This window comes from Myxozyma melibiosi (assembly GCF_037950935.1).
Source record: "Myxozyma melibiosi strain Phaff 52-87 chromosome Unknown BZA70scaffold_5, whole genome shotgun sequence".
Classification (NCBI taxonomy): domain Eukaryota; kingdom Fungi; phylum Ascomycota; class Lipomycetes; order Lipomycetales; family Lipomycetaceae; genus Myxozyma; species Myxozyma melibiosi.
Window position 1 is genome coordinate 619,032 of NW_027042919.1, and position 21,222 is coordinate 640,253.

Below are 21,222 nucleotides of genomic sequence, written 5' to 3' on the forward strand. Positions count from 1 at the left end.
ATACATCGAAAAGTTTCACACCCTCAAATCACAACCGCCATCCATAGCAGAACTTCTCTTGCACTACTGGCACGTAGATTCTCCGTGCAATCTTCTCATGCTTCTCGGCCAGTTCGAGCTCGCCCTTCATCTATAAAATTCAGATGCATGTTAGCATGTGCGTCACTTTTTAGTAATCACAAAATAACATACCTTTTCAATCCGAGCCATGATTTCCAGTGATGTCCGCGCAATTTGGGCGCTCTCGACGTGGAATTCGTACGTTCCTAGCGCGATCTCATACGCCATCTTTGCCCAATCGTAAGCTTCGTCCTCCAATCCAAACTTAAGCAGCAATTCCGCTATGTAAAACTTGGCCTTCGTTTCGTCTGCTGTGTTGGCTCGGAACAACATATCCACTTTGTCGCGCGCCGGAACTCCTTCTACGCTGGCCTGCTCGGTGGCATAAAGAGCTTTGAGCGCCTTCAGTAGCGTCGACAGCCCTTTCTCTCTCTCGCCAATCTTCGCATACAGCGCTCCCAACTCAATCTCGGCGCTCAGAAACTCTTGATTTGGGATCCTGTCAGAATCGCTGCCGGAAAGCAATTCATTCGCCAGACTGGCTGCAACATCGAGCGAACTCAGCTCGTCTGCGTGCTTTTGCAAGAAATCAGGGCTTCCGGCTGCTACCACAGCGGTCTCCAAATACTTGATTGCACTACCGAGGCTCGCAGAATCATCAGCTCTGCTCCATATCAAAGCACTGAGACCTCTGCACGCGGCGGCAGTATGCTTGTCCAGCAGACTTGAACATTTGAGAGCCTTGTTGTACGCGTTTTGTGCCGAATCAAACTCACCCAGAGCAAAAAGATAATCACCGCATTTTGTGTAGATGAATGCCAGGCAGGACTTGTAGCGCTCGTCCTTGTCCGAAAAATCTGGCAGAGAAAAGTCCAAGATGTTGTCCTCGGTAAGCGGAACATCCTTCAGCGCTTCCTCCTCCTTTAGAATCTTCACAATGAGCTGCTTTGCAAATTTGAGCAAACGTTCAGGTGGCGTTGAGTTTGCTTCTGAGTACATCAGCAATCGATAGTCCTGTCTGCAAGGCTTTGTGAACGACTTTGGCGGAGAGTCGATCGCGTCGCCTTCAACGGTCATAATCAGTTGAGGTATCCAAACTCCAATAAGGATAGCTGAAACGAGTCCTATCAAGGCCGCGGAGCCGATCTTGTAGCCTGAAAGTAGTAATGATATTTAGTCGATGCACTATCGAGATAGAAAGTCTTTAGTGATTCGAGGCGTCACATACCCAGAAATTGTTTACGCGACATGCGGATATAGTCACTGTCATCGAGATCAACTCTTAGGCTCGGCGATTGATGAAAATAGCGAACTGCCAAAGGCTGCGAATCTAGAGAGCGAACGAATCCTGCAGATGGAGTAGTAATACCTGTTCGACGCAGAGGAAATAATCCACCGCCGCTACTCCGACGGCAATTACTACTGCCCCTGGCCACTGCTCTCGCAAGTGCCGATGACCCTCCAAAAGAACGTAGCATTCTTAGTTTCAATCCTGTGACCTTCTCTCAGAATAATAACGAAGTTGTAGAGCTTCAACGATAAATTCGTCTCTTCCCGCTCACTGTGGCGCGTCTCCAAACTTTAAGATTTTCGGTTTGGCTCATCACTGACTTTCCTCTTCCTTTGCTCCCATCCGTCTCGCCCACCAGCCAGCCTCCACATTCACAGTCTTCAGCCATGCCTCGAGGTCCTGCACCGCGCGCTATACGTGTTCCTATTCCTATTCCGAGGCGAAGGCGGCAAATAGAGGAGGAAGAGCCTCCTGCCGTTGAGCAGCAGAACAGCAATGAGCAGACTGCTGCCGCTCCATCAACAACGGTTGATAATGCCTCCGCTTCCACCGAGGCGACAGCCGATGTATCTGCACCTACAACAGATGCTCCTGCTTCCACTGAGACCACGTCTGATGTACCTGAACCTGCTTCTGCATCTGAAGAGCCTGCAGAAGCGAGCACAACGGAGGCAGCAGAGGAACCCGCGAAGCCAACGCCAAATAAGACCCGTCGGCGGACGATAAGGGCAAACCCGATTCCGTTTGCTGCCCCGAAGCCCGCTCCCTTATCAATTCCAATCCCCACGCGTCGACAGTCGCAGTCTACAAGTACCCCAGCTGTGCCGACGCCTCCTCCAACTACTGCAGCTACAGAAGCACCCAGTACGGAAACCGTACACAGAGAGGTGCGCGAGTCTACAGTGGATTCGACCCGGGAAGGCTCAGTCACATCGAGTGTTGCTGGCCCAGCTCTACAGTTTCCTCTGATCCCGCACCGTGGACGGCGTGAACGCTCTCTTTCGCCGGTTGATTCCGAGGAGCGCGAGATTGACGTTGAGAAGATGACGATGGCAGAGCTATGCCGCGATATCCACATCGGCCGCAAGACCGACAACTACGACAAGCTCAAGCAAATCAAGCAAGAAGCCAAAGATCAGAAGCGGCGAGCGCTGTACGAAAATCCCGAGGACAGAGAGAAGCGAATAAAGCTGGAGAACGAGCAAGAGGCCGAGCGACGGAAACGAGCCGCAGAGCTGGTTGATAAGGGTCTTGGAAACAACTCGGCTGCGGGACGTGCAAATGGAGTAGCAGCGCTCAGGGTTGTGAACGGCAAGATCGAAGTTGACCAAGACTCGCTACTCGTGGACAGACACGCGATTGCTGACGCCGAGCGTACGACCGAAGAACGAGAAGTCGACAGTGATCTCAAGAGGGTCGTCAACTCGGCGTCTTGGTCTCGCCGCGAGCGCGTAGAGCGCTGGAGTGCTGCCGAAACCGTCAAGTTCTACAATTCACTGTCGATGTGGGGCACCGACTTTGGTCTGATTGTGCAGATGTTTCCAGGTCGGAGCAGGCGACAGATCAAGAACAAGTTCAACGCCGAGGAGCGCAAAAACCCAGCGAGAATCCACACGGCTCTCACCAGCCGGATACCGGTCGGAAAGGATTATGTGGACAATGCTATGAAGAGTGAGTCGAAGGAAGCGGAGAACGCTGCATCGGCAGAAGATACTGAGAGGGCAGGGTCGGAGCAACCCCCGTCCACTGATCCGGCTACTGCGCCGCCTGCAGATCCTAGCTCAGTTTCTGAGCCCGTGGTCATCGCTGATTAGAGGAAGATCATATGTCTTATGCGCTTTCCTTGTACTTATACTGGAAGGTTTATGTCTGGCGTTTGTTTTGGGCTTTTGGACTGGCTTGATTTTGTTTTCTGTTTACCTTCAAATGTATTTTTATTATCAATGTTTGTATAGCACGCAGCCTCAATTTATTCTCAATATTAAAATTTTAAAAATAATACGCTGTAGAGAAGAGAAGGCGCTGGAACACTTATGCTGGCGGAGCAGATTTATGATACTAAAAAGTCTGGGTCGGAGCAACTCCAATCTAGTGATCCGGCAACCGCGCTGCCCGCAGCTCTTGTCGCAGTTTCAAGCCTGTAGACACCGCTGGCTAGTGGAAGATCGTGGGTCTTGTGCGCTCCCCCTTACACTGAAAGGTTTACGTCTGGCGTTTTGGGCTCCTGGGTTGGCTGTATTCTATTTTCTGTTTTCCTCGTTTAATATATCCCTATTATCGGCTATTTGTGGAGCGTGAAACCTCAATCAATTTCTATATTCAAATACTGAAGTGATGTGTCAATAATAAGAGAAGCCACTGCAACTCCTATGATTGCGGAGCAGATTTGGTTTTATTCTTTTTTGAGGGAGACTTCTGAGGACTCTTCTTTGCGCTGTTCATCGGACTCTGCTTCGACTTCTTTTTTTCAATTTTGCTTGCCGTCCTTGTCCCCTGGGCTGACGCGTGTCTGTGCTTCTTGATGTTGTCCTGTCTGTCCTGTCTGCGCTTCTCGAGTTTGGCTTCTAATTGTTGCTGTCTATCCCAAAATTCGGATTCGAATCCCGAATACATCTCAACCGCTATTTTCTTCTCGTTGCTTTCTTGGTCTTTCTTGACTGTACCGTGAAGCCCAATGTCCCAATACACATCCTTGAGAGGCTCCACGTGCTCGGCCCGCCACCACCTCTTGCCTGTCTTTGTTTCCACTATTTTACCACGCCTGAAAACAGACTCATGAAGAAGCTCATTCGTAGGCTTTTCTCCATCTGAACGCTGACACCCTTTGACCGTGCGCGACTCGCGTGCGTATATCCATCTCGATACGAAACCGGCGTAGTTGTTGAATAGAGGTCCTCTGTACCATGCATCGCTCGCATCAGACCCCAGCTTCGGTGCTGTAGGTCCCCGAGTACGCAATTTGGATTTATAGGGTCCACGATTGTCAATTTCCCCTACGGCATTACGAGGCTCGTTCTCGCTTGTAATAAGGCCTTTTAGTTCATTCGCAATAAATTTGTTAAACTCTTTCGTCCGATAGCCATCTCGATTGCCATAGAGGCTACTTTCGCTGGTACTGTCGCTGGTACTGTCGCTGGTACTTTCGCTCACAGTGCTGGCCATGATCCTCACCAACTTACCAGACCCATCGGTTTTTGTCTTGCCAGCAATAATCGTAGTTTGCAGATAGGTGTAATCAAATTCCAAAAGATCTTTAACTTGATCGACCATCCAAATGAGAGGACCATCGCTTAAAACGTTGAGACTGATAGCGTCAGAAGAGGAGTTTTCCAGATAGTTGGTGTCTCTCAAAATTGCATCAGAAGATCCACCGCCAATATTGGAATGCACTCCAGTAAACCAGACTTGCTTAAAATGAGAAAGCGACATATTTTTTTTATCAAAAAACCACAATGTAGGGCGAAATAGCTTGCGATCCTCGTCTAGGGCTAATGCATGGTAGGCGCGTTTGACCTCTGGTGATTTGTTAGGTTTGTTCTGTGAAGACTTGTTCTGGAATAAAGAGCAATACATACTAGAGTTATAGGTAACGTTCAGAAAGGAGTAGCTATTGGAAAATATGTCGAGAGCTCCGACGGTATCGAAGCACCCAATTGCTTCAACTTCAAGACCACTTCCCAGTATAATTTTATCGGGACTAACTTTAGAACTCATTGTCAGTATTCCATTTCTGCACAACTCCTTGACCAGTCTAAGTAATTTTGTTTCTGTGTAGCTGTCATTGTTACTATCGAGAATGCGTTCTTGATAGCAATATAATAGCTCCACAAAGCGCGACATCCCCTCTTTTGTCAATAGTCCGCACTCAGTAATCAAGCCACAAACCGCCCGCACCAAGTACGCTCCCCGCGAAAAACCAAACAAGTAAATAGAATCTCCTTCCTGATAGTTATAAGCAAGGAAGCCATACGCCTGGTGCATCAAGTCGGCAAATCCAGCGCCACAGGCTCCTTCTATATCTTTCAAAATGGCGACCGTTGCAGTTGCGCCGATTCCAGGCATATACAAACAAATTTGAGGGGTCCCATCATCAGCGACTGGCTTGATCGCACGAGCAAGTCGTGTCACATTAGTGGGGCTCTTGCCTCCATCACGATATGAGTTCTGCCAAGTGCCTGGAAAACAAATGAAGAAGTCACGTTAGTGGATTGTGAAGAAATAGATATGAGCGTGAACGCACGGAACAGTTACCATCACAGAGGACGATAAGTCTGCGTTTTGCTGATTTCTTATCCGCGGCAGGCGTAGCGTCTTTGGCTTCAGTTGCCTTATTCGCAGCTGGCGTAGTGCGTGTCGATCTGAAAGTCCCAGTCACAGCAGGCGTAGTGCCTTTTTTTTTGGAAGCCATATGCTCAGCAAATGCAGTGAAGTTTGTGCGCTATCTGTACGAGGACAGAGCGGACAAACCGGTAGATATATAATCGAATATGGAACTAAGCAGCTTTAGACTAGCACTAGCTTGCTGCGTATCGCTGCGGTGAACAAACGGCTAGGCGCTATCCAACTTTGTGTTGGCGGATCCAAAAGAGAGTCTGCTACAGGCCTAATGCTTACTGCGTACGCTGCAGTGAGTCAACGGCTAGGTGCTATCCAGTTTCATGGTAGTGGATCCAAGAGTGTGTCTGCTGCAGGCTCACGCTTGCTCGCGTGCCTCTACCGTTAAGCTTATGAAGCAAAAGATGACGGTTATCGTGCACTTGCCACTTTGTAGTCCAGAGGCTCATATGCTTGCATGTATTTAATTCCATCCCCAATCGGAGCTGGCTGAGCCATGGGACAGTTGATTGTGGAGAGAGCTGCGGGGGATGCACGATCTTAAACTCCCAATAGCAGAACCTTACAATCTGATAGCCCGATAGCGACGATAACCGATCTGGCCATTGCTATTTATTATGAGACATCTACGTTTACTGTTTCATAAACTTATACACTGTCTTTTATTGCATACCTATAATACCAGTATGAAAGAACTTGAAACGAAATATAACAAGAAAAAGAAAAAGAACTCGCCAACCGGAGTCTGACACAAAACACAGCTTTACAACAAGCTTGAGACACTAAGAATACAGAAACAAAAAAAGTAAAAAAAAACCAGAAACACCATGGGATATCAGCAGAAACAATATAGGGAATCAAGAAAAAACTCCAACAGTAATAAAAATGCAGCACGGTGGATGTGGATATCAAAGAATAACCCAAACAGAAGACTCAGCAAGGATATCAACAGCCCGAATCGAATCGCCTAAACCACAGACCAAGAACAGGACGCAAACTCAACCCCCTTCGCGTTCTCACAGACGCCATCGTCGTAATACGGAGCATCGGTCATGACCGCATCACCGAAGCTCTCGTACTCGACCGTCGACCAGCTCTCGTCCTCGAACGTCGACCAACTCTCCAGATCAGCATCGATCATCGCCGAATCACCAAACGTAGTGTCTGTCCATGTCTTGTATTCGCTGCTGACCGCAGGACAAACATCCATGTTTGTGTCGTACGTCGCTGAATCCCCGTCCAAGAGCGACCAGTCCATCGCAGATACGTCATCTGTCGCAGCAGGCAGCTCCTCGAAACGAGGAGCAGATTCACAGCCAATCTTCTTGGCCTCTTGCTGGACAAAGACGTATCTGATTCGGAGGGAAGAGCTCCATACCGGGAGATTCAGAACGCCATCAACGGTGCCGAACGAAAGCGTTGCATTTCTCATCAGGTCCGTCGCGTCCATGTTCCTACTTACGCCAAGCAGAACAAGCAAAACCGCGACCTTGACTGATGTCTGTAGCCCTCGAGACGAACGAGACGTCTGCGGATCCTGTCGAACAAGCGCTGCTAGAGGTGCAGAACTCACGACAGAGAGCGATGAAGCTTCTGCCGGAGCAGCACAGATGAGCAAGGGCGCTTTGTATTCGATAAGACCTGCGATTCTTACAACGCGATGCGAGGCACACAGAGAGATCAGTGCGGCGAGGGTTAACCTCTGCACTGATGTTCTCTGGCGGCGTTTGGCTGGCGAGGCAGCCAAACTGATAGCAATCACGATGTAGGAGAGATGATACCCCAGCTGCTGCAGACTGTGAGCCAGTACAGCGACATCTGAGCTTCCGTCATCAGTCTGCATGACCAAAGAAACGCCTTCGTACACGCAAAGCAGAATGCTTCCCCAGGTGAGAGGAATAACAACATCCTTCATAGCCGCTACAAAGTACAAGACGTTGCTGATCCCGATAACAGGGTGAGCAACGCGCTTGCCTATCGGCCGACCTACTAGTTTGGCGCTGGAATTGGCCCCATCACCGCCAAACGTAGGTCGATAAATACGGCTTGCAATGGAATGAAAGCCATCATCGCCACACATATTCCAATAGGGGGCTACCTGGATGTCGTATACTCTCATCGGAGAAAGCACAAAGACGATGGTGTACAAAGGTGAATCATCGGCACACAGACCAATGGACGAAAAGTCCAGAGGCGGCTGATACTTGATCAAGTCCTAGATACCAGATCACATTAGCTCATACATCAACCCAAAAGACGTGAACAAGACTTACCGTGCAGTAGGGCGGCATCTCTGTAGATGACAAATCGCAGGTCTGTTCGACGGGATCGCAAGGTAAGTCCGAAGGATAACAGAGCACAGAAGCTAAAAGCTGAGAGAAAAGTCTGCACTGGTCGGTGCAGAGCCTGGGGCATTTCGAAAGGCCGTTGAGGCTGACGAGATACGTCGGGGCCGGCGATGCGCGAGACAAAGTCTCGTCCTCTGCATGCGGCTCCCGTTCGATCGATGTCTGCACGAGAGTTAGTAAGAAATGCAGGAATACTGCTTTAAAAGTAGCGGGATAACTTGCCGTGAGAAGAGCGGGAAGCTCGTTAGCCACAACCGTAGGCTCAGACAAAAAGTCCGGTGCGTGGAGGTACGCCGATACCGCCATTTGTGACCACAGTCGCGTTTGGTCGTGACGATGAACCGCTTGAACATCGCTGATATGCACGAGATAATCCAAACGCGACGCAGAAGCGGATTCCTGCTGCTCGATCTGAGAGTCGGCACAAGTAGCATCCTGGAGCGAAGACGACTGATCTGTCTCCTCGGGCTTCCACTCGAGCAGGAGTGGAGCTTTGTGATCGGTCGTCAGTGGAAACCTGACAGTCGTCGCTGTGAAAGCAGGATGCTGCTGTTCGGTACCGTAGACGGAGCTGCGACAAGAGCGCTGTCGCTGGAGGGTAAACTCTTGGTAGGTGAAGCGGGAGTGGACGCTGTACTGAAAGCGTCCGGTAGTCTTCTCCGCCGTCGCCGACGTTGCGACTGCCGTACCAGAAGGTATACCGTGATCCGTGTTGACGGGCTCGGTGAGAACGAGGTAGTGATGTCCCTGGATCTCGATCTTGGAGGGCGGCTGGGCCAGGGAAAAACCACTGTGCTTCTCGTTAGAAGCTGAGGGCAAGTCCAACTGCTTGGAGGTAAAAGCCGGACGGGTGCCGTTCGTGGGCTCGACAGTATCGTAGCTGGGGCTCTTGGTATAGCGTTCGCCGGCCGAAGCAGAGTTGCGCGCAGAGAACTCTGCGTCTTCAGTGCTACTGCCCTGAGCGCGGCGGGCGTGACCTGCAAACTCTGCGACTGCCTTGACCATGGCGAGCGCGTAGACAAGAGAGACAATCATCGTGAGATTGTTGTACGATAGTAGAGCGGAGGAAAAGTATTTGCTTGTGTGAAGAGACAAATAGAAGCTGGGAAAGATTTGTGAAGGAAGCTGAAAGTCACCGAAACAATGAGGAAACGTTGTTGCAGTGAAGAAGAAAGCGATATGCTGGAGAAAGAGAAGGAGGAGAAGGAGGACGAGGAAGCGAAGAGGGCTTTTGAGTCAGTTGCGATCCGGCCTGATCTCGAAAGTCCACTTATTTTTTCTTCAGGGCGCAAAATCGTGTGCCCAACATGCTTCTTTCATAGCCAAAATGGGTATTATTGGATTCGTTTTTTTGCGCAGCTTATACTGAATCTGATAGACTTATATGCAGACGAGCATATCAAAATTCATATTGAATCAACTCGGAGCTTAATCGAGTCAAAGTAAACCAAGAACACCTCATTCAATTTATTTTTCTTTTGCTGTATATGAGCTACACTACAAGCATACAGACTGTAAAGCAGTGCTTCAGCTATCTTATAAGACCGAACTTTCTTACTGTAGATGCTTAATATTGGGGCACTACCGACATTTTCAAATAGCCTTTGTATTTCTTAATCGGGATTTTTTCAGGGGGTGTAAAACTCCCAACGCAGACTCTAAATCAGAAAGCTTAATCAGGCATGAAAAAATTGTGCAGCGCGCTCTCTTGATATACATATTCTCGGTATAACAGCTCTATCTGCGTACTTCTCAGCTCTTCACTGTCAAAATGAGGCCCCGTCGTCCCCATAGACAGCATACTATTGTACCAAACCCGAACAGTGCCTTCAACAAGGCGAAAGCCGCTCGCAAGGCGAAGGCAGCTGCGAAGGCACAGGTTCCTTTCGACACACGAACCAAGAAGCAGAAGCTGGGGAAGGGCCAGGTCGCGCCTATCGGGAGTAGCAGTGGAAATGGAAGCAATAGGAATGGTGGGAAAGCTATGCAATTTTGCGAAAAGCTGGACCAAGTGTTACTAGTCGGTGAAGGCGATCTTTCGTTTACAAAAGCACTGCTGAAGCCCCCTTTCGCGCATCCTTCCGGAAGGATAACAGCTACAGTGTACGACTCAAAGGAGGATTTGCTGGCGAAATATCCAGATACAGTGGAGGAGAACATCAAGTTTATAGAAGAGTCGACTGGCGCCGAGGCAGAGTCAGATGCTGAAGACAAAGACAGCGAATCTGACGATTTTTCTGATTTTTCTGATTTTGAAAACGATGGCGAAGAATCCCAAGATAAGTCCGGTGGCTTCAAAGATGAAAAAGAGCCTGCGAAAATTCTCTACAATGTTGATGCTACCGCTCTGTCGAAAACAAAGTATCTGAGGAAGCGGAAATTCGACTGCTGTGTGTTCAATTTTCCTCATACTGGTAGTGGGATCACAGACCAAGATCGCAATATCCGACAGAATCAAGGTATTTTTTGATCTAACTCATTCTGACAACTATTTCATGACACTAACGACTATCTTAATTAGAACTTTTAGTTGGATTTTTCAAATCGGTAACCCCTCTACTCACACCCACTGGTGTCGTTGTAGTCACTCTCTTCGAGGGCCTCCCATATTCCCTGTGGAACCTCAAAGACATTGCCAAAGCTCTTGATTTCGAGCTCGTCCGCAGCGGAAGGTTTGTATGGGAGGCATATGAAGGCTACACGCATCGCCGGACATCAGGCATGGGCGACACGACCAAGAAATTTGACCAGCGCGAGGCGAGGATGTATATCTTCAAGATCAGGGATAAGAACGGTCCGTCGAAGAAGCAACAGCAGCTCGCCTCTCGGAATAAGAAACTCGAGAGACTGAAGGGGAAGAAAAGAAAACGTAGCGGTCCGGAGAGTTCGGATGACAGCTCAGACAGCGACTAGTGTATATTATGTTGTGTTTGTATCATGTATTATTATAGAACCATAATGTCTCAGCCGTTGACAAAACTCCATTCCCAGACCAAATAATGCCCAGAACTAACATAGAAAATCACAGAGGACGCGTTTCAAAACAATACAGCGACCTGCTAAACTTGCAAAGAAAACCGACATAAAGCATACAGACTCTAGTTTAACTAGGATAGACTCTCCGAAGCACCTTCTCGTCCCACTCGTCACCCGTAGTGGGATCACGCACACGTCCAGCAGGTAAGCCTGCGTTCGCAGCAAAGTCCATCAATGTTTGATGTCCATAAATCCGTCCATTCGGCAACATGACCGGTTCAGGATCGACCATACTACGCACATGGTGCGCGTATGGCAGTGACTTCGATAGCTCGCTCAATTCTGGGGAGCATATTGGGCACAGAGACGAGTTATAATTTGATACAAATGTGATGGGGTGATTCTCTGCTTTGCAAGATGGGGTTTTGAGCGCAGATAGACCAGCTGAAAGAGTGATCTGTAACAACGAGGGCATCGTGATACCATGCATCAGGTGATGAGTTGAGACGAATGTTTCTGCCAGATGATTCCATCGTTCGGCCGAAAAGAGATCCTAGCAAGGTTAACTTAGATCTCTGATCACGAGTAAACAAATACCAAAAGTGATGTAATTACCTGATACGGACTCTCCTGGTCACTACCGGGGGAGAACGCCAACATTCCTGCAATTCGAATCACAGAATCAAAGTGCACATCGGCAATCGGAACAAGGTACTTGCGATAGTAAGAGATAGCATCGACAGTTTTTCCTGTGCGAACAAATTCGACATACTGCTGAAGTCTGACTTCGTACTCCAGCGAACTCCGGGCTTTCTTCAGATAGCTCTTGTTCTCCTGACACCAGGCGAGGCACTCATCGGTACGACCAGCTCGAAGGGAGGTCTCTATCGCCTTGCATTGGACGAGGATATCCATATCCACAAGATCCTGGAAATTACTGATTAGAATCCGAGGCTGGATCAAAAATTTGATAAAGGCCACTCACTTCAATTTCGGGGTTTGCATCCACTAATGCCTTCGCGGTATCAACGTACCCATTCCGCAAGACGTCATCAACCAACAGCCGGTTGACTCTGATCTGATTCCACCGCTCATAATCCTTATCCTCAATGCTAGAAATAGAATACAGCGCCTGAAGATGCGAAATCCGTGCCTTGGACTTGCGCATATACACATCCTCCTCGGCTTGCAGGTTAACCATTTTCCGCTTCAGCCCTTGTAGCCGCGAGATCATAACGTCGAGCTGCGACAGCGAGTCATCAGGTGATGCTTTCCCACTGTTGCAAGACTCAAGAGCCTCTGAAGCAGCATTGTTCAGAAACGCAAGATCGCGCTCGATATACTTCTGGGAGGTCTTGAAGGTCTGGCGCATTTGCTGCTGAGGTAGCTTGAGCAGCGATTGCTCCTGTGATTCCGGGTGTCAGAAGTTCGGTCCTTAGTAAGAGTAACTGCAAAACAATGACGCTACATACAAGCAATACGTGATTCTCGGGATTGAAATCTTTAGACATCGTTCTGCCTGACCTGTAGGTTGCTGTTATGGAACCGAAAGTAGCTGGACAAAGCGGTACAGCTCGAAGTATCTGGGGTTCTGGTCCGCGATCCGTGATCTGTGGATCACTCACGTGACCCCACGAAATATCGGTTCACCTGCATATATAATAGCTGGCTGCAACGCAAGAGGCTCATGAGTACTTCAATCTCTCTGTAAGCTAATTGATTTGAACCTGTATGCTGAGTGTTTGTAAGTGACTGAAAACCGGTTAGGTAAAGCGCCAAAATGTCAGATTGTCTGTGGAATAGCGTCTGTGGAATGGCGGGTGCTCGACCTGACCATTCCTACAGTTAGCCGGGGCTAAGTGAAATATGCATTTATTTGGCACCACATGAAAATTATTATAGAGGTGTCGGCGTATTTTCAGAGATCAACTATATGCAGATATGCCGGAAGTAACTCGTATTTCCTGTTTCGGTCATATAGTGTAGACGCGTCTACAGTCAAAGCCGGGTAATCTAAATAAAGCACGCGTCCTGAACTCCCAAAAGGCGATGATTATCAGCTCAAATCGATCAAGAGCATTGACGACAACCATCGTCAAAGCAGCGAACGGATAGCGGAGAGTACGAGTGATAAGCGTATGCGCTTGAGTCAACTATTTTACACCTCGTTCTGTCTTTTGAAAGTCAGAGCAGATGACGCGGTTTGCGGTGACCATCAGCTCTGGCGCTCATTTTCGAGACTGGTCGCGGAGCGTGAATGCGCTTGCTAGGATTTCAGACAAGATATTGATTGAGGCAAAGAAAGATCAAGTGAGTATATTAGTTATGAGTGGTTTTGGGAATCTGCTTGATGTCTAACGCTTTTTGTCGTTTTATCTGGCTGCAGCTGAAACTTTGCTGCTGTAACTCTTCGAGATCTGCGTTCAGTTTCATTGAATTTCAGGATGACTTTTTCGAGCGATATGTATTCAAGCCAACGCCGCTCAACACTCCCGGCAGATCATCTACAGGAGCATATGCCTCCTCTACGCCAAACTTCCAGGCGATCAACAGAGTACCTCAGAGCATCGCGATCGAGCTGCAAACCCGCTTCTTTGTCTCGATCTTTAGACGGCATGAGAAAGATCCGAGCGTCGATCGCTGCGAGCTGTATCTTGATAACGTAGCAGCTGAATGTCGACTTGTTGTTATTTTGCACTGTAAGCATGGTATGCTTACTCCCGATCGTGTCAAGCTCTAGACTCTGGACTATCTCTAACGCACTCTAGGAATCACGAAAACGTATCGCCTTTCATACGAAAATGCACGCGCGTACCGCGTTCTCCACTCACTAAACGACTACCCGAACTCTTTCTCTATTCGAGCACGTGTTTTACACGAATACATAGAACACACTTCTGCCCGAGCGGAGGCGTTCAGTATCAAATTTGCGCGCGACGAGATCGTGCTCACGAGCTTCACAGAGATTGTCCGAAAGTCTGCTGCTGAAGTGCTGAAGCAGCCGCTGCAGACTGCGATTCATGTCAGCAGTATTGACTTTGATGATGTGACGGTTGGTGAGGATGAGGAGGCTGTATTTAGCTTAAAGGAATTTAGAGTGGGTTCCCTGTTGTGGTATTGTTTCGTTATGCTTTGAAACTAATGAACTTGGCAGACACTGGTTATGCTGGCAGATAGCCTCGATACAATAATCCAGGGATCTTTTGACGCACCTACGTTACCGATCGTATTCCAATTCGAAACCGAATCGATGAAATGCGTTTTTCTCCTCTTTACAGGTGAACCCAGTTCCAGTGCAACCAATCAATCTACAACGAGTGCTGCCGTCCCGCCACGCCGTCCAGTCGGAGGCGGCATTCAAGCATTAGCGAAGCGCATTGCACCTGAGGTAAGAGAAGTAACTGTCGACGACTCATGGACGTTGCGGGCACAAGCGCCCGTACGTGCTCGGGATTACGACGAGAGCAGGCTTACCGAGGAACCGGCGCTGTCGCCTGTAATGAGACGCAACCGCGCCGAGGAAGAGAGAACTAGTACAAGAAGAGCAAGGACACCTCCTTCTCGTGACGAGAACGAAGCGGAACGATCGAGAGCAGTTACCGGCGCTGTGGCGTCTGCTACAACATCTGCTCCGGCTCCTACGACGACAGCGATTGACGACGCAGCGACAGCAAACGCGCATGATACCTCGAAATCTGCCAGCGTATCTGCTACTTCTGCCGCTGCTGCTGCTGCTACAACATCGCTACCTCCACCTCTCCTGCCACGGCTTAACTTTGCGTCGCCATTCAGGGGCCGAACTTCGCAGCATAATAGTCATCTGCAGCAAGAATCACATCCAAGCCAAGAACCCACGCAAATCAGAGAATCAGTACATCCCGCAGACACGTCTGATGCGATCGTATGGGGCCGCGCGACAGAGGTCTCCGGACGAGGAAGAGGTGGCGGCGGTAGAGCAGGGGCCGAGGCTGAAGAAGGCGGAGGATATCAGGACCCTATGAAGGCTTTCTTGCAGGCGTCTCAGGAAGAAGAGGCTGGGGATACTGCGGATGCGCGACCGTCTCGAAAGAGGAAAGCAGCTGCGGGAGCGCTGGCGTCCTCGCGGAGGAGAAGTGCACGGATATCCGGTGGCAGCAGCGGTGAGGCGAGGGAGGTTGTTGGTAAACCCGCTGGCCCGCGGACTTTGATTGACGAGGAGGAGGATGAGAACGACGACGACATGGATGCTGAAATCAACGCGCTGCTTGAGCGCGAGCAAGCGCGCGCCCTGGAGGCGGAAGTCGTCGATCTTGACGATGGTGAGGAGAGCGGTGGCGAGGATGATGATGGGAACCCGTTGTTTGCGGGAGAAAGGCATCGTGAAGGATGGCGGGAGGTTGTGATGCCTACACAGTTTCCTTCGCAGGTTGACGAGGTGAGTTGTTATTTGAGTGTGCTTTTTGCAAAGATTACTGATTTGCTGACTGACGATTGCTATAGATTAAACCTATTGAGGATCTGTAATATCATTTGCGCTGTTGTGATTAGCTGGATTTATACGCACGAACAATGTCGATACAATGACTATAAAATTATAATGTACACTATATACAATAAACCCTTCCATACACCAATCAGTCGTCGTCCTCATCGTCTTCCTGAGCTATGAGTTTCTTTCCTTTGTTTTCATGAGCATAAAGACGCCTCTGCATCCGCCTATCCTTTCTCGTAACCTCCGGCACCGTATCTTGAACCACATCATCACCCACCGCTGGCAATCCGTTCTTGTCCATCTGCTCAGTGTACTTCATATGCAACGAAGAGCCCAGGTAGATACGCTGCTTGAAGTAAGTGTGGTACTCGATAAACGCGTCGCGCTGGCGCAGACGGTCACAGGCCTCGAAAATAAACGGGACCGCAGTCTTCTCGATCGGGGCTTTGGATAACCGGCTCTCGTCGCTGGTGTCGTTGCAGAGATAAGGCTCCAACGCGGTGTCTTCGACCGCGGACGGGTCTTGGATGATGTTGCTCACGAGGAGCTCGGTGGGGACGATGTACTGCGGGAGATTGTATGCGTTGACAATGATGCGGTAGGCGAGATACACGTCCGCTTGGCTTTTACTCTTGAGCAGCGCGCGCGTGACGTTGTAGATCACAGAGTTGAAGAGGACTACGCGGTCATTAGACAGTCTCTGGCTGCGCTTGGCCTCGCTAACGGCCTCGGCCCAGATCTCACGGACTTCAGAGCCGAGTTCGCGGTTCGAGCGGCCGGCGTTGGAGTAGATATTGAAGATGATTGAGTATGACGCTGCGTCGAGCGGGATCACGTCCATCGCGGTCCCGAGTATTTCGTACATCGCGTCGATGTCACGATTGACCCGCGCGACTTGCAGCGCGGCGTTGAGAAGCACCGGCTCTAACTTGAACGTGCCCTTGTGTACAGCGTACGCGAGAATACGTTTCGTCTTGTCGACCGCGGTCGGTGCGATCGCGCTGTGGTTCGCCAGACCTTGGAAGAGCGCGGTGAAGGTGTACCCGTTGGGCTTCGCTCCGCGGCGGCGCATCTCGTTGAAGTACGAGAGTGCGGTGTTGACTTTGGCCTCGCTCATCGTGTGCTGGATAATGAGGTTCCAGCCGGTGGTAGAGTGTTCTCCGCCTCGTCGAGCGTTCTCGAGAGCAACGTCCAGGTTACCGCGCGCAATCGCAACCTTGATGTATTTCGAAATCAGATATGGGTCTGTCACCTCAGCTCCATCCCTCGTGCGCGGGCCGTCTTTGAAAAATTTCTTGCTTTCATCCTTGAGTTTCTTCTTGGGCTCGTCCTTCTTCGTGTTTTTCTTGCGATTTCGCACACCCGTGTCAGAATCCATATCGAGCTCGAGCTCGACCTCGTCAATGTCGCCCTCCGCCTTGAGAGATTGACGCTCGGGAGTCTTTGCAGTTGGCCGCACGGTTGGCCGCACAGTCGGGCGTGAGGACGCGTAGGCAAAGACCTGGTCCCTGATTTTGCCGGCTTTCGCTTTCACATTCTCGTCGTCTTGGTCCATATCCATATCCCGGAAAGATGAAATCTCCTCGGGGAATTTAGTGCCACGGTCCGGGCGGTGGTAGTTGTTCAACACGGGAACTTCGTCCTGTTCGTCTTTTCTTTGGACGGATTTTCCCCCGGTTCGACGACCAGACTTTTGATTATCTTTTCCGCGACGGTCGTCCCTGTTTCGACCGGTCCGTTCAGTCTCCTCTGACTGACCCTCTCCATAAATCGCCCAAAGAGCTCTCCCTCCAGACTGCGAGCCTCTAGCACCTCCTCTGTTCCCCATACCATCTCTCTGCGTGTTCCGATCACTCGAGAACCGCGACCACGAGGTCGGATAATCGTCGAATTCACTTCTAAACGCGTCCTCAGGTCTGGGCCTGCGCTCGCCCTTCGATCCGTATTTCCCTTTCCCGCCAAAGTTTCGAGCGCCTCCCTGCTGCTGAGGTGTGGGCCTGCGCTCGCCCTTCGATCCGTATTTCCCTTTCCCGCCAAAGTTTCGAGCGCCTCCCTGCTGCTGAGGTGTGGGCCTGCGCTCGCCCTTCGATCCGTATTTCCCTTTCCCGTCAAAGTTTCGAGCGCCTCCCTGCTGCTGGTGCTGCTGGGGCGGATGGTGCTGCTTGCGGCCGAAGTACGAGTCGCGACGAGTAACTCGACCTGAGCTGTCGGCGTCGTTGACGTCGTCGACGCTGTGGTCTCTCGTGAAGGTACCCTCGGAAGAGCGATTAATCCGAAAGTTACCGCGACCCTTAATGGTTTTTTTACTGCTTCTCGCGGCCTTCTTGCTCAGCGCGGTCGTGGTCGAGAACGGGGATGATGAGGATGAGATGGGTAGGTAATGATGAGCAGGTGAAAAGGCGGTTATCCGCGCAACGAGGCCGAGCGCGGCCAAGGCATTTCGGCGCCGTAGATTAAGCATCTAGAGATACTCGTGCAGCAGTGCACTAGATTGTGGACGAGTGCCGAGATCGAGGGATTGGGGAGCAGACGGTGGTGGGTGTCTGGACTTTGCGGTCCAGGGAGAATTTTCTTTTTTTATGGTTTCTCAGGGGGACCTCGCTTGGGAAACTCCCAACGTCCACAGCATTAGGATACGACTTCTACTTCCACTTCAGACTACTTTGATGGTTTATAAAGAGATATATATTGTCATCATGTAATAAACAGATCACTGCAGCAGTAACGATTCTGTAACCTCATGACTATGCAAAAAATGGAAATAGAAGAAAAAAGAGAAAATCGATATGAAATAATACCCCAAAGCAGATCACTGAATGATGAACAAAACAAAGAATTATAAAAAGAGACAGAGATAGGTTCTAATAATACAAGCAAGAGAATAAAGAATAGGACAAAGTAAAACCGGATCCAAGACGCGCCCTTTCCATATAATAAGAGAAATCATAAATGAAGTGGAAAAATGAAAAGTAAGAGAGAAAAGAGAAAGAGACATGGAGTTGGTGGAACGTTATTATAGTCAGCACTCTGGCAGAATGCAAAATCCCTTTTGAACCCTTTTTATAAAGTGAAAAGCATGGATGTAGAAGTCAGAATGCCGAGAATAAAGAGGCAATCATGAGAGGTGCATGCGTCTAGAAATAAGCACTACCTTCAGAGTCGCGCTTAGAGTGACCCTTCTTGAACAACGGCTGCTTGCTCTGATCGCTAGACTTGTTCTTCTTCTGGAACCCGGCTCCGAGATCGTCACCTTGCTCGTCCGCGTACGGATCGTCAAAGTCGGCGTGGTAGAGGTCCTCGCGCTGGTACTTGGCCTGCTGCGACGAATTGAAGTAGTCGCCAGCGTCCTCGTCACCGAATCCGAGGTCAGACTCGTCGAAGTGCTGCGATTCGGACGCGTTCGGGTTGTTGAAGCCGTCGGTTGCGGAGTATCGGTGCGCGCCAGCGAGGGTGGTGAGACCGCCGGAGGCGAGCGGCGTGAGCGGGTCGTCGTCGATGTCATCTTCATTCTCGTCGACCTTGGAAAGAGGCGGGTTGTCGTCGAATTCATCGTAGTCGTCATAGGTGTAGCCATTGTCGATGGTGTCGCGGATGTTTGAGTCGCGACGCTTCTGCATCACGTTCCGTACTGCGGCTGTATTGATATCCGTGAGCTCGATGTACTCATACTGCCAACGGGAACTCTTACCGGTTTGCGAACTTGGCAAGAAGTTCCACTTTGCAATGAGGAACACGGTCAGAGCAAGGATAGCGCCGCCAATGAGGTCGATGAAGTAGTGGTGCGTGAGGTACATTGTCGACCACCAGATCCAGAGCACGTAGAAGATGAACATGAACGACAGACGCGGGAAGACGTGCGAGAGAAACATGCACTCGAGGACCGAGAAACCCGAGTGCAGGGAAGGAAAAGCGCCGAATACGAGAGGAGACGCGCCAAAGGCGGACGAGTAGATGTCAAGGCCGAAGAGCTCGTCGATGCGCGCGAGACCGCCGGGAGAGCCGGGCATGGAGTAGTCTGCGGGTGCGAAGCCGTGCAGAACCTCGTACCAAGGCGGCGCGGAGGGGAACATGAGCTGGATGAGCACACCGGTGAGGTTCATGTATCCGAAGGAGCGCGCGAAGCACGGTAGGGTTCCGGGGGAGCCGAAGATGAAGACGAGCATTGCGCAGACGACGGGACCGCCGTAGTGCATGACTCCGTAGGGCAGCCACGCAAGGACATCGAGGAGGGAGGATGTACGGCTGGAGAGAATTTCGGAGACGTTTTCGCCGTAGAAGATGGATTCGAGAGTGGGGAGGACGGAGACGGTGATGGGGGGACGCCACTCGGCGGGGATGTAGGTAGCCGAGGTGAAGAGGAGGAGCCAGGCAAAGACGGGGAGAGCGGGCAGGAGGAATTGAGAGGTGATGGGGATGAGGAGGCCGATGAAGAGAAGGACGGAGACGACTACTTTGACGGCGATGGGTGGGTCTTCGGCGACGAGGAGGGAGAAGAGGCCGATGAAGAAGAGGAACGCGTATTGGATGTCGGTCGCGACCCAATTGTGAGCGCGGAGAGCTCCGACTGTCTGGAGGATATTGAATGAGGTCTCGATGCGGTAGATTGGGGGCTTGACGAGGGAGGCGGCGGACGCGTGGTTGGCGAGGTTGGAGAAGGAGGAGGAGGCAGGGTCGTTTGTGGTGGGGAGGGGAGGGGCCGGTGAGGGCAGGAGCTTGTATTTGAGACGAGCCCACATGGTGGGGGGTGAGAGGAGGAGGAGGATAAGAGAAGAGAATAGGAAGAAGGAGAGGAGGGGAATGGTATAGGAAGAGGAGGAAGAGGAAGACGGGAAGAGGCGAGGAAGAGTTGACCGAAAGCGTCGAGGTCTGTGCTGCTGCAGAAATACAAACAAACAGCGCCGCTTAAACCTCCGACTTCCGCCGTCTTCCACTCAACCTGCCGCAGCTCTCGTCAACTTGCTATCTGCTGCTTGTTTTACTGCTTCCGAGTTCTTTTAGTTGGTGTATTAGTATTGTATGTGTCTTTTGTTCAGATGTTTGTGTTCTATGTGAAGGCGCAGTCGTGTGTATTACATAATAAATGACAAACACCATCAGATATCCACCGCCGCAGTCTAGGCGGCTATGACGGCATACTTGCCTCCAACACGATAGTAAATGATATGTATATGCCTAAGATATATGTACAGATCCTTTAGAAAGAGCATATCTCATCCTCAGAGTCCTCATTCACAGCCGTCTTCACCCTCTTGCTCTTTGCTTTTCCTTGTCCATGCGCGCCTCCGTTGGTGTAATCCGAAAGCGGCTCACGTGGTCGCGAAAGATACCTGCTCAAGTCGTCCTCCACAGACGCGTCTAGCCTCTCTTCGTCTTCTAGCTTTCTCTTCTTTTGTCGTGTGTTTGTGTTCTCATCACTATCAGCCCATGTACTCTTCTGCTGCCTCACTTGCCCTCTATAATCCCTTCTCTGTTGAAGCTGAATCAAACCACTGCTTGCCCATCCAGACTTATTCTGTTTCTGCTGTCTTTGCTGCCATACCTGTGCCCGTGCCCGCACCTGAAGCGGCGACGCGTATTCAAACGACAGCTCGTCTTGAGTCATTGATTCATCGTATACCTCCTCACTTTCTGACACCTTCTGCTTCGTCGTTGCTGTTGCCGTTGTCGTTGCTGTTGTCTTTGGCATCAACATCTGTATCTCGTCAAACTCTTCCTCATCATCCTCTTCCTCCTCCTCCTCC

The 21,222-nt window shown here is 50.3% G+C and overlaps 9 protein-coding genes across 9 annotated transcripts; 3 read left to right on the forward strand and 6 right to left on the reverse strand.

Annotated features, from left to right (window-relative positions):
- Positions 1–28: 28 nt before the first annotated feature.
- On the reverse strand, positions 29–1,137 carry BZA70DRAFT_289452 (uncharacterized protein; the record flags this gene model as incomplete). The annotated part of the gene is made up of 2 exons (XM_064914116.1): positions 29–130; positions 193–1,137. 2 exons carry the CDS (start codon positions 1,135–1,137, stop codon positions 29–31), a joined length of 1,047 nt encoding a protein of 348 aa, XP_064768564.1.
- Positions 1,138–2,400: 1,263 nt separating this feature from the next.
- Positions 2,401–3,165, forward strand: BZA70DRAFT_238003 (uncharacterized protein; the record flags this gene model as incomplete). Its single annotated transcript, XM_064910428.1, has 1 exon — positions 2,401–3,165. The coding sequence occupies one exon, from the start codon at positions 2,401–2,403 to the stop codon at positions 3,163–3,165; it is 765 nt and encodes a 254-aa protein (XP_064768565.1).
- A 210-nt stretch (positions 3,166–3,375) lies between these two features.
- BZA70DRAFT_278342 (uncharacterized protein) lies at positions 3,376–6,208 on the reverse strand. The gene is made up of 3 exons (XM_064912584.1): positions 5,603–6,208; positions 4,927–5,526; positions 3,376–4,866 (listed from the first exon to the last, which is right to left on the reverse strand). Exons 1-3 carry the CDS (start codon positions 5,757–5,759, stop codon positions 3,719–3,721), a joined length of 1,905 nt encoding a protein of 634 aa, XP_064768566.1. The 5' UTR covers positions 5,760–6,208; the 3' UTR covers positions 3,376–3,718.
- A 128-nt stretch (positions 6,209–6,336) lies between these two features.
- Positions 6,337–9,213, reverse strand: BZA70DRAFT_278343 (uncharacterized protein). Its single transcript, XM_064912585.1, has 3 exons — positions 8,257–9,213; positions 7,960–8,196; positions 6,337–7,901 (listed from the first exon to the last, which is right to left on the reverse strand). Exons 1-3 carry the CDS (start codon positions 9,067–9,069, stop codon positions 6,654–6,656), a joined length of 2,298 nt encoding a protein of 765 aa, XP_064768567.1. The 5' UTR covers positions 9,070–9,213; the 3' UTR covers positions 6,337–6,653.
- Positions 9,214–9,720: 507 nt separating this feature from the next.
- Positions 9,721–10,948, forward strand: BZA70DRAFT_295313 (uncharacterized protein; the record flags this gene model as incomplete). The annotated part of the gene is made up of 2 exons (XM_064914484.1): positions 9,721–10,493; positions 10,556–10,948. Exons 1-2 carry the CDS (start codon positions 9,806–9,808, stop codon positions 10,945–10,947), a joined length of 1,080 nt encoding a protein of 359 aa, XP_064768568.1. The 5' UTR covers positions 9,721–9,805.
- On the reverse strand, positions 10,949–12,660 carry BZA70DRAFT_247896 (CTLH/CRA C-terminal to lish motif domain-containing protein). Its single transcript, XM_064910658.1, has 4 exons — positions 12,483–12,660; positions 11,996–12,415; positions 11,626–11,937; positions 10,949–11,563 (listed from the first exon to the last, which is right to left on the reverse strand). Exons 1-4 carry the CDS (start codon positions 12,519–12,521, stop codon positions 11,138–11,140), a joined length of 1,197 nt encoding a protein of 398 aa, XP_064768569.1. The 5' UTR covers positions 12,522–12,660; the 3' UTR covers positions 10,949–11,137.
- Positions 12,661–13,083: 423 nt separating this feature from the next.
- On the forward strand, positions 13,084–15,594 carry BZA70DRAFT_278350 (Rad9-domain-containing protein). The gene is made up of 5 exons (XM_064912586.1): positions 13,084–13,320; positions 13,397–13,718; positions 13,779–14,107; positions 14,165–15,424; positions 15,490–15,594. Exons 1-5 carry the CDS (start codon positions 13,204–13,206, stop codon positions 15,511–15,513), a joined length of 2,052 nt encoding a protein of 683 aa, XP_064768570.1. The 5' UTR covers positions 13,084–13,203; the 3' UTR covers positions 15,514–15,594.
- On the reverse strand, positions 15,595–17,389 carry BZA70DRAFT_278351 (uncharacterized protein). The gene has a single exon (XM_064912587.1). It carries the CDS (start codon positions 17,307–17,309, stop codon positions 15,624–15,626), a length of 1,686 nt encoding a protein of 561 aa, XP_064768571.1. The 5' UTR covers positions 17,310–17,389; the 3' UTR covers positions 15,595–15,623.
- A 754-nt stretch (positions 17,390–18,143) lies between these two features.
- BZA70DRAFT_278353 (uncharacterized protein) lies at positions 18,144–20,321 on the reverse strand. Its single transcript, XM_064912588.1, has one exon. It carries the CDS (start codon positions 20,215–20,217, stop codon positions 18,616–18,618), a length of 1,602 nt encoding a protein of 533 aa, XP_064768572.1. The 5' UTR covers positions 20,218–20,321; the 3' UTR covers positions 18,144–18,615.
- Positions 20,322–21,222: the final 901 nt, after the last annotated feature.

Bases quoted from the DNA above. Each gene is read 5' to 3' on its own strand.
- BZA70DRAFT_278342 (XM_064912584.1), bottom strand. From the start codon at position 5,759: ATGGCTTCCAAAAAAAAAGGCACTACGCCTGCTGTGACTGGGACTTTC. The intron at 5,527-5,602 runs GTAACTGTTCCG...TTTGTTTTCCAG, and splicing joins ACTTATCGTCCTCTGTGATG to GCACTTGGCAGAACTCATAT. The intron at 4,867-4,926 runs GTATGTATTGCT...ACAAATCACCAG, and splicing joins GAACGTTACCTATAACTCTA to AGGTCAAACGCGCCTACCAT.
- BZA70DRAFT_278343 (XM_064912585.1), bottom strand. From the start codon at position 9,069: ATGATTGTCTCTCTTGTCTACGCGCTCGCCATGGTCAAGGCAGTCGCA. The intron at 8,197-8,256 runs GCAAGTTATCCC...ACTCTCGTGCAG, and splicing joins AGCTTCCCGCTCTTCTCACG to ACATCGATCGAACGGGAGCC. The intron at 7,902-7,959 runs GTAAGTCTTGTT...TCTGGTATCTAG, and splicing joins AGATGCCGCCCTACTGCACG to GACTTGATCAAGTATCAGCC.
- BZA70DRAFT_247896 (XM_064910658.1), bottom strand. From the start codon at position 12,521: ATGTCTAAAGATTTCAATCCCGAGAATCACGTATTGCTT. The intron at 11,938-11,995 runs GTGAGTGGCCTT...AGTAATTTCCAG, and splicing joins ATGCAAACCCCGAAATTGAA to GATCTTGTGGATATGGATAT. The intron at 11,564-11,625 runs GTAATTACATCA...TAACCTTGCTAG, and splicing joins ACCAGGAGAGTCCGTATCAG to GATCTCTTTTCGGCCGAACG.
- BZA70DRAFT_278350 (XM_064912586.1), top strand. From the start codon at position 13,204: ATGACGCGGTTTGCGGTGACCATCAGCTCTGGCGCTCATTTTCGAGAC. The intron at 13,719-13,778 runs GTATGCTTACTC...AACGCACTCTAG, and splicing joins TATTTTGCACTGTAAGCATG to GAATCACGAAAACGTATCGC. The intron at 14,108-14,164 runs GTGGGTTCCCTG...TGAACTTGGCAG, and splicing joins TTAGCTTAAAGGAATTTAGA to ACACTGGTTATGCTGGCAGA.
- BZA70DRAFT_278351 (XM_064912587.1), bottom strand. From the start codon at position 17,309: ATGGGGAACAGAGGAGGTGCTAGAGGCTCGCAGTCTGGAGGGAGAGCT.
- BZA70DRAFT_278353 (XM_064912588.1), bottom strand. From the start codon at position 20,217: ATGTGGGCTCGTCTCAAATACAAGCTCCTGCCCTCACCGGCCCCTCCC.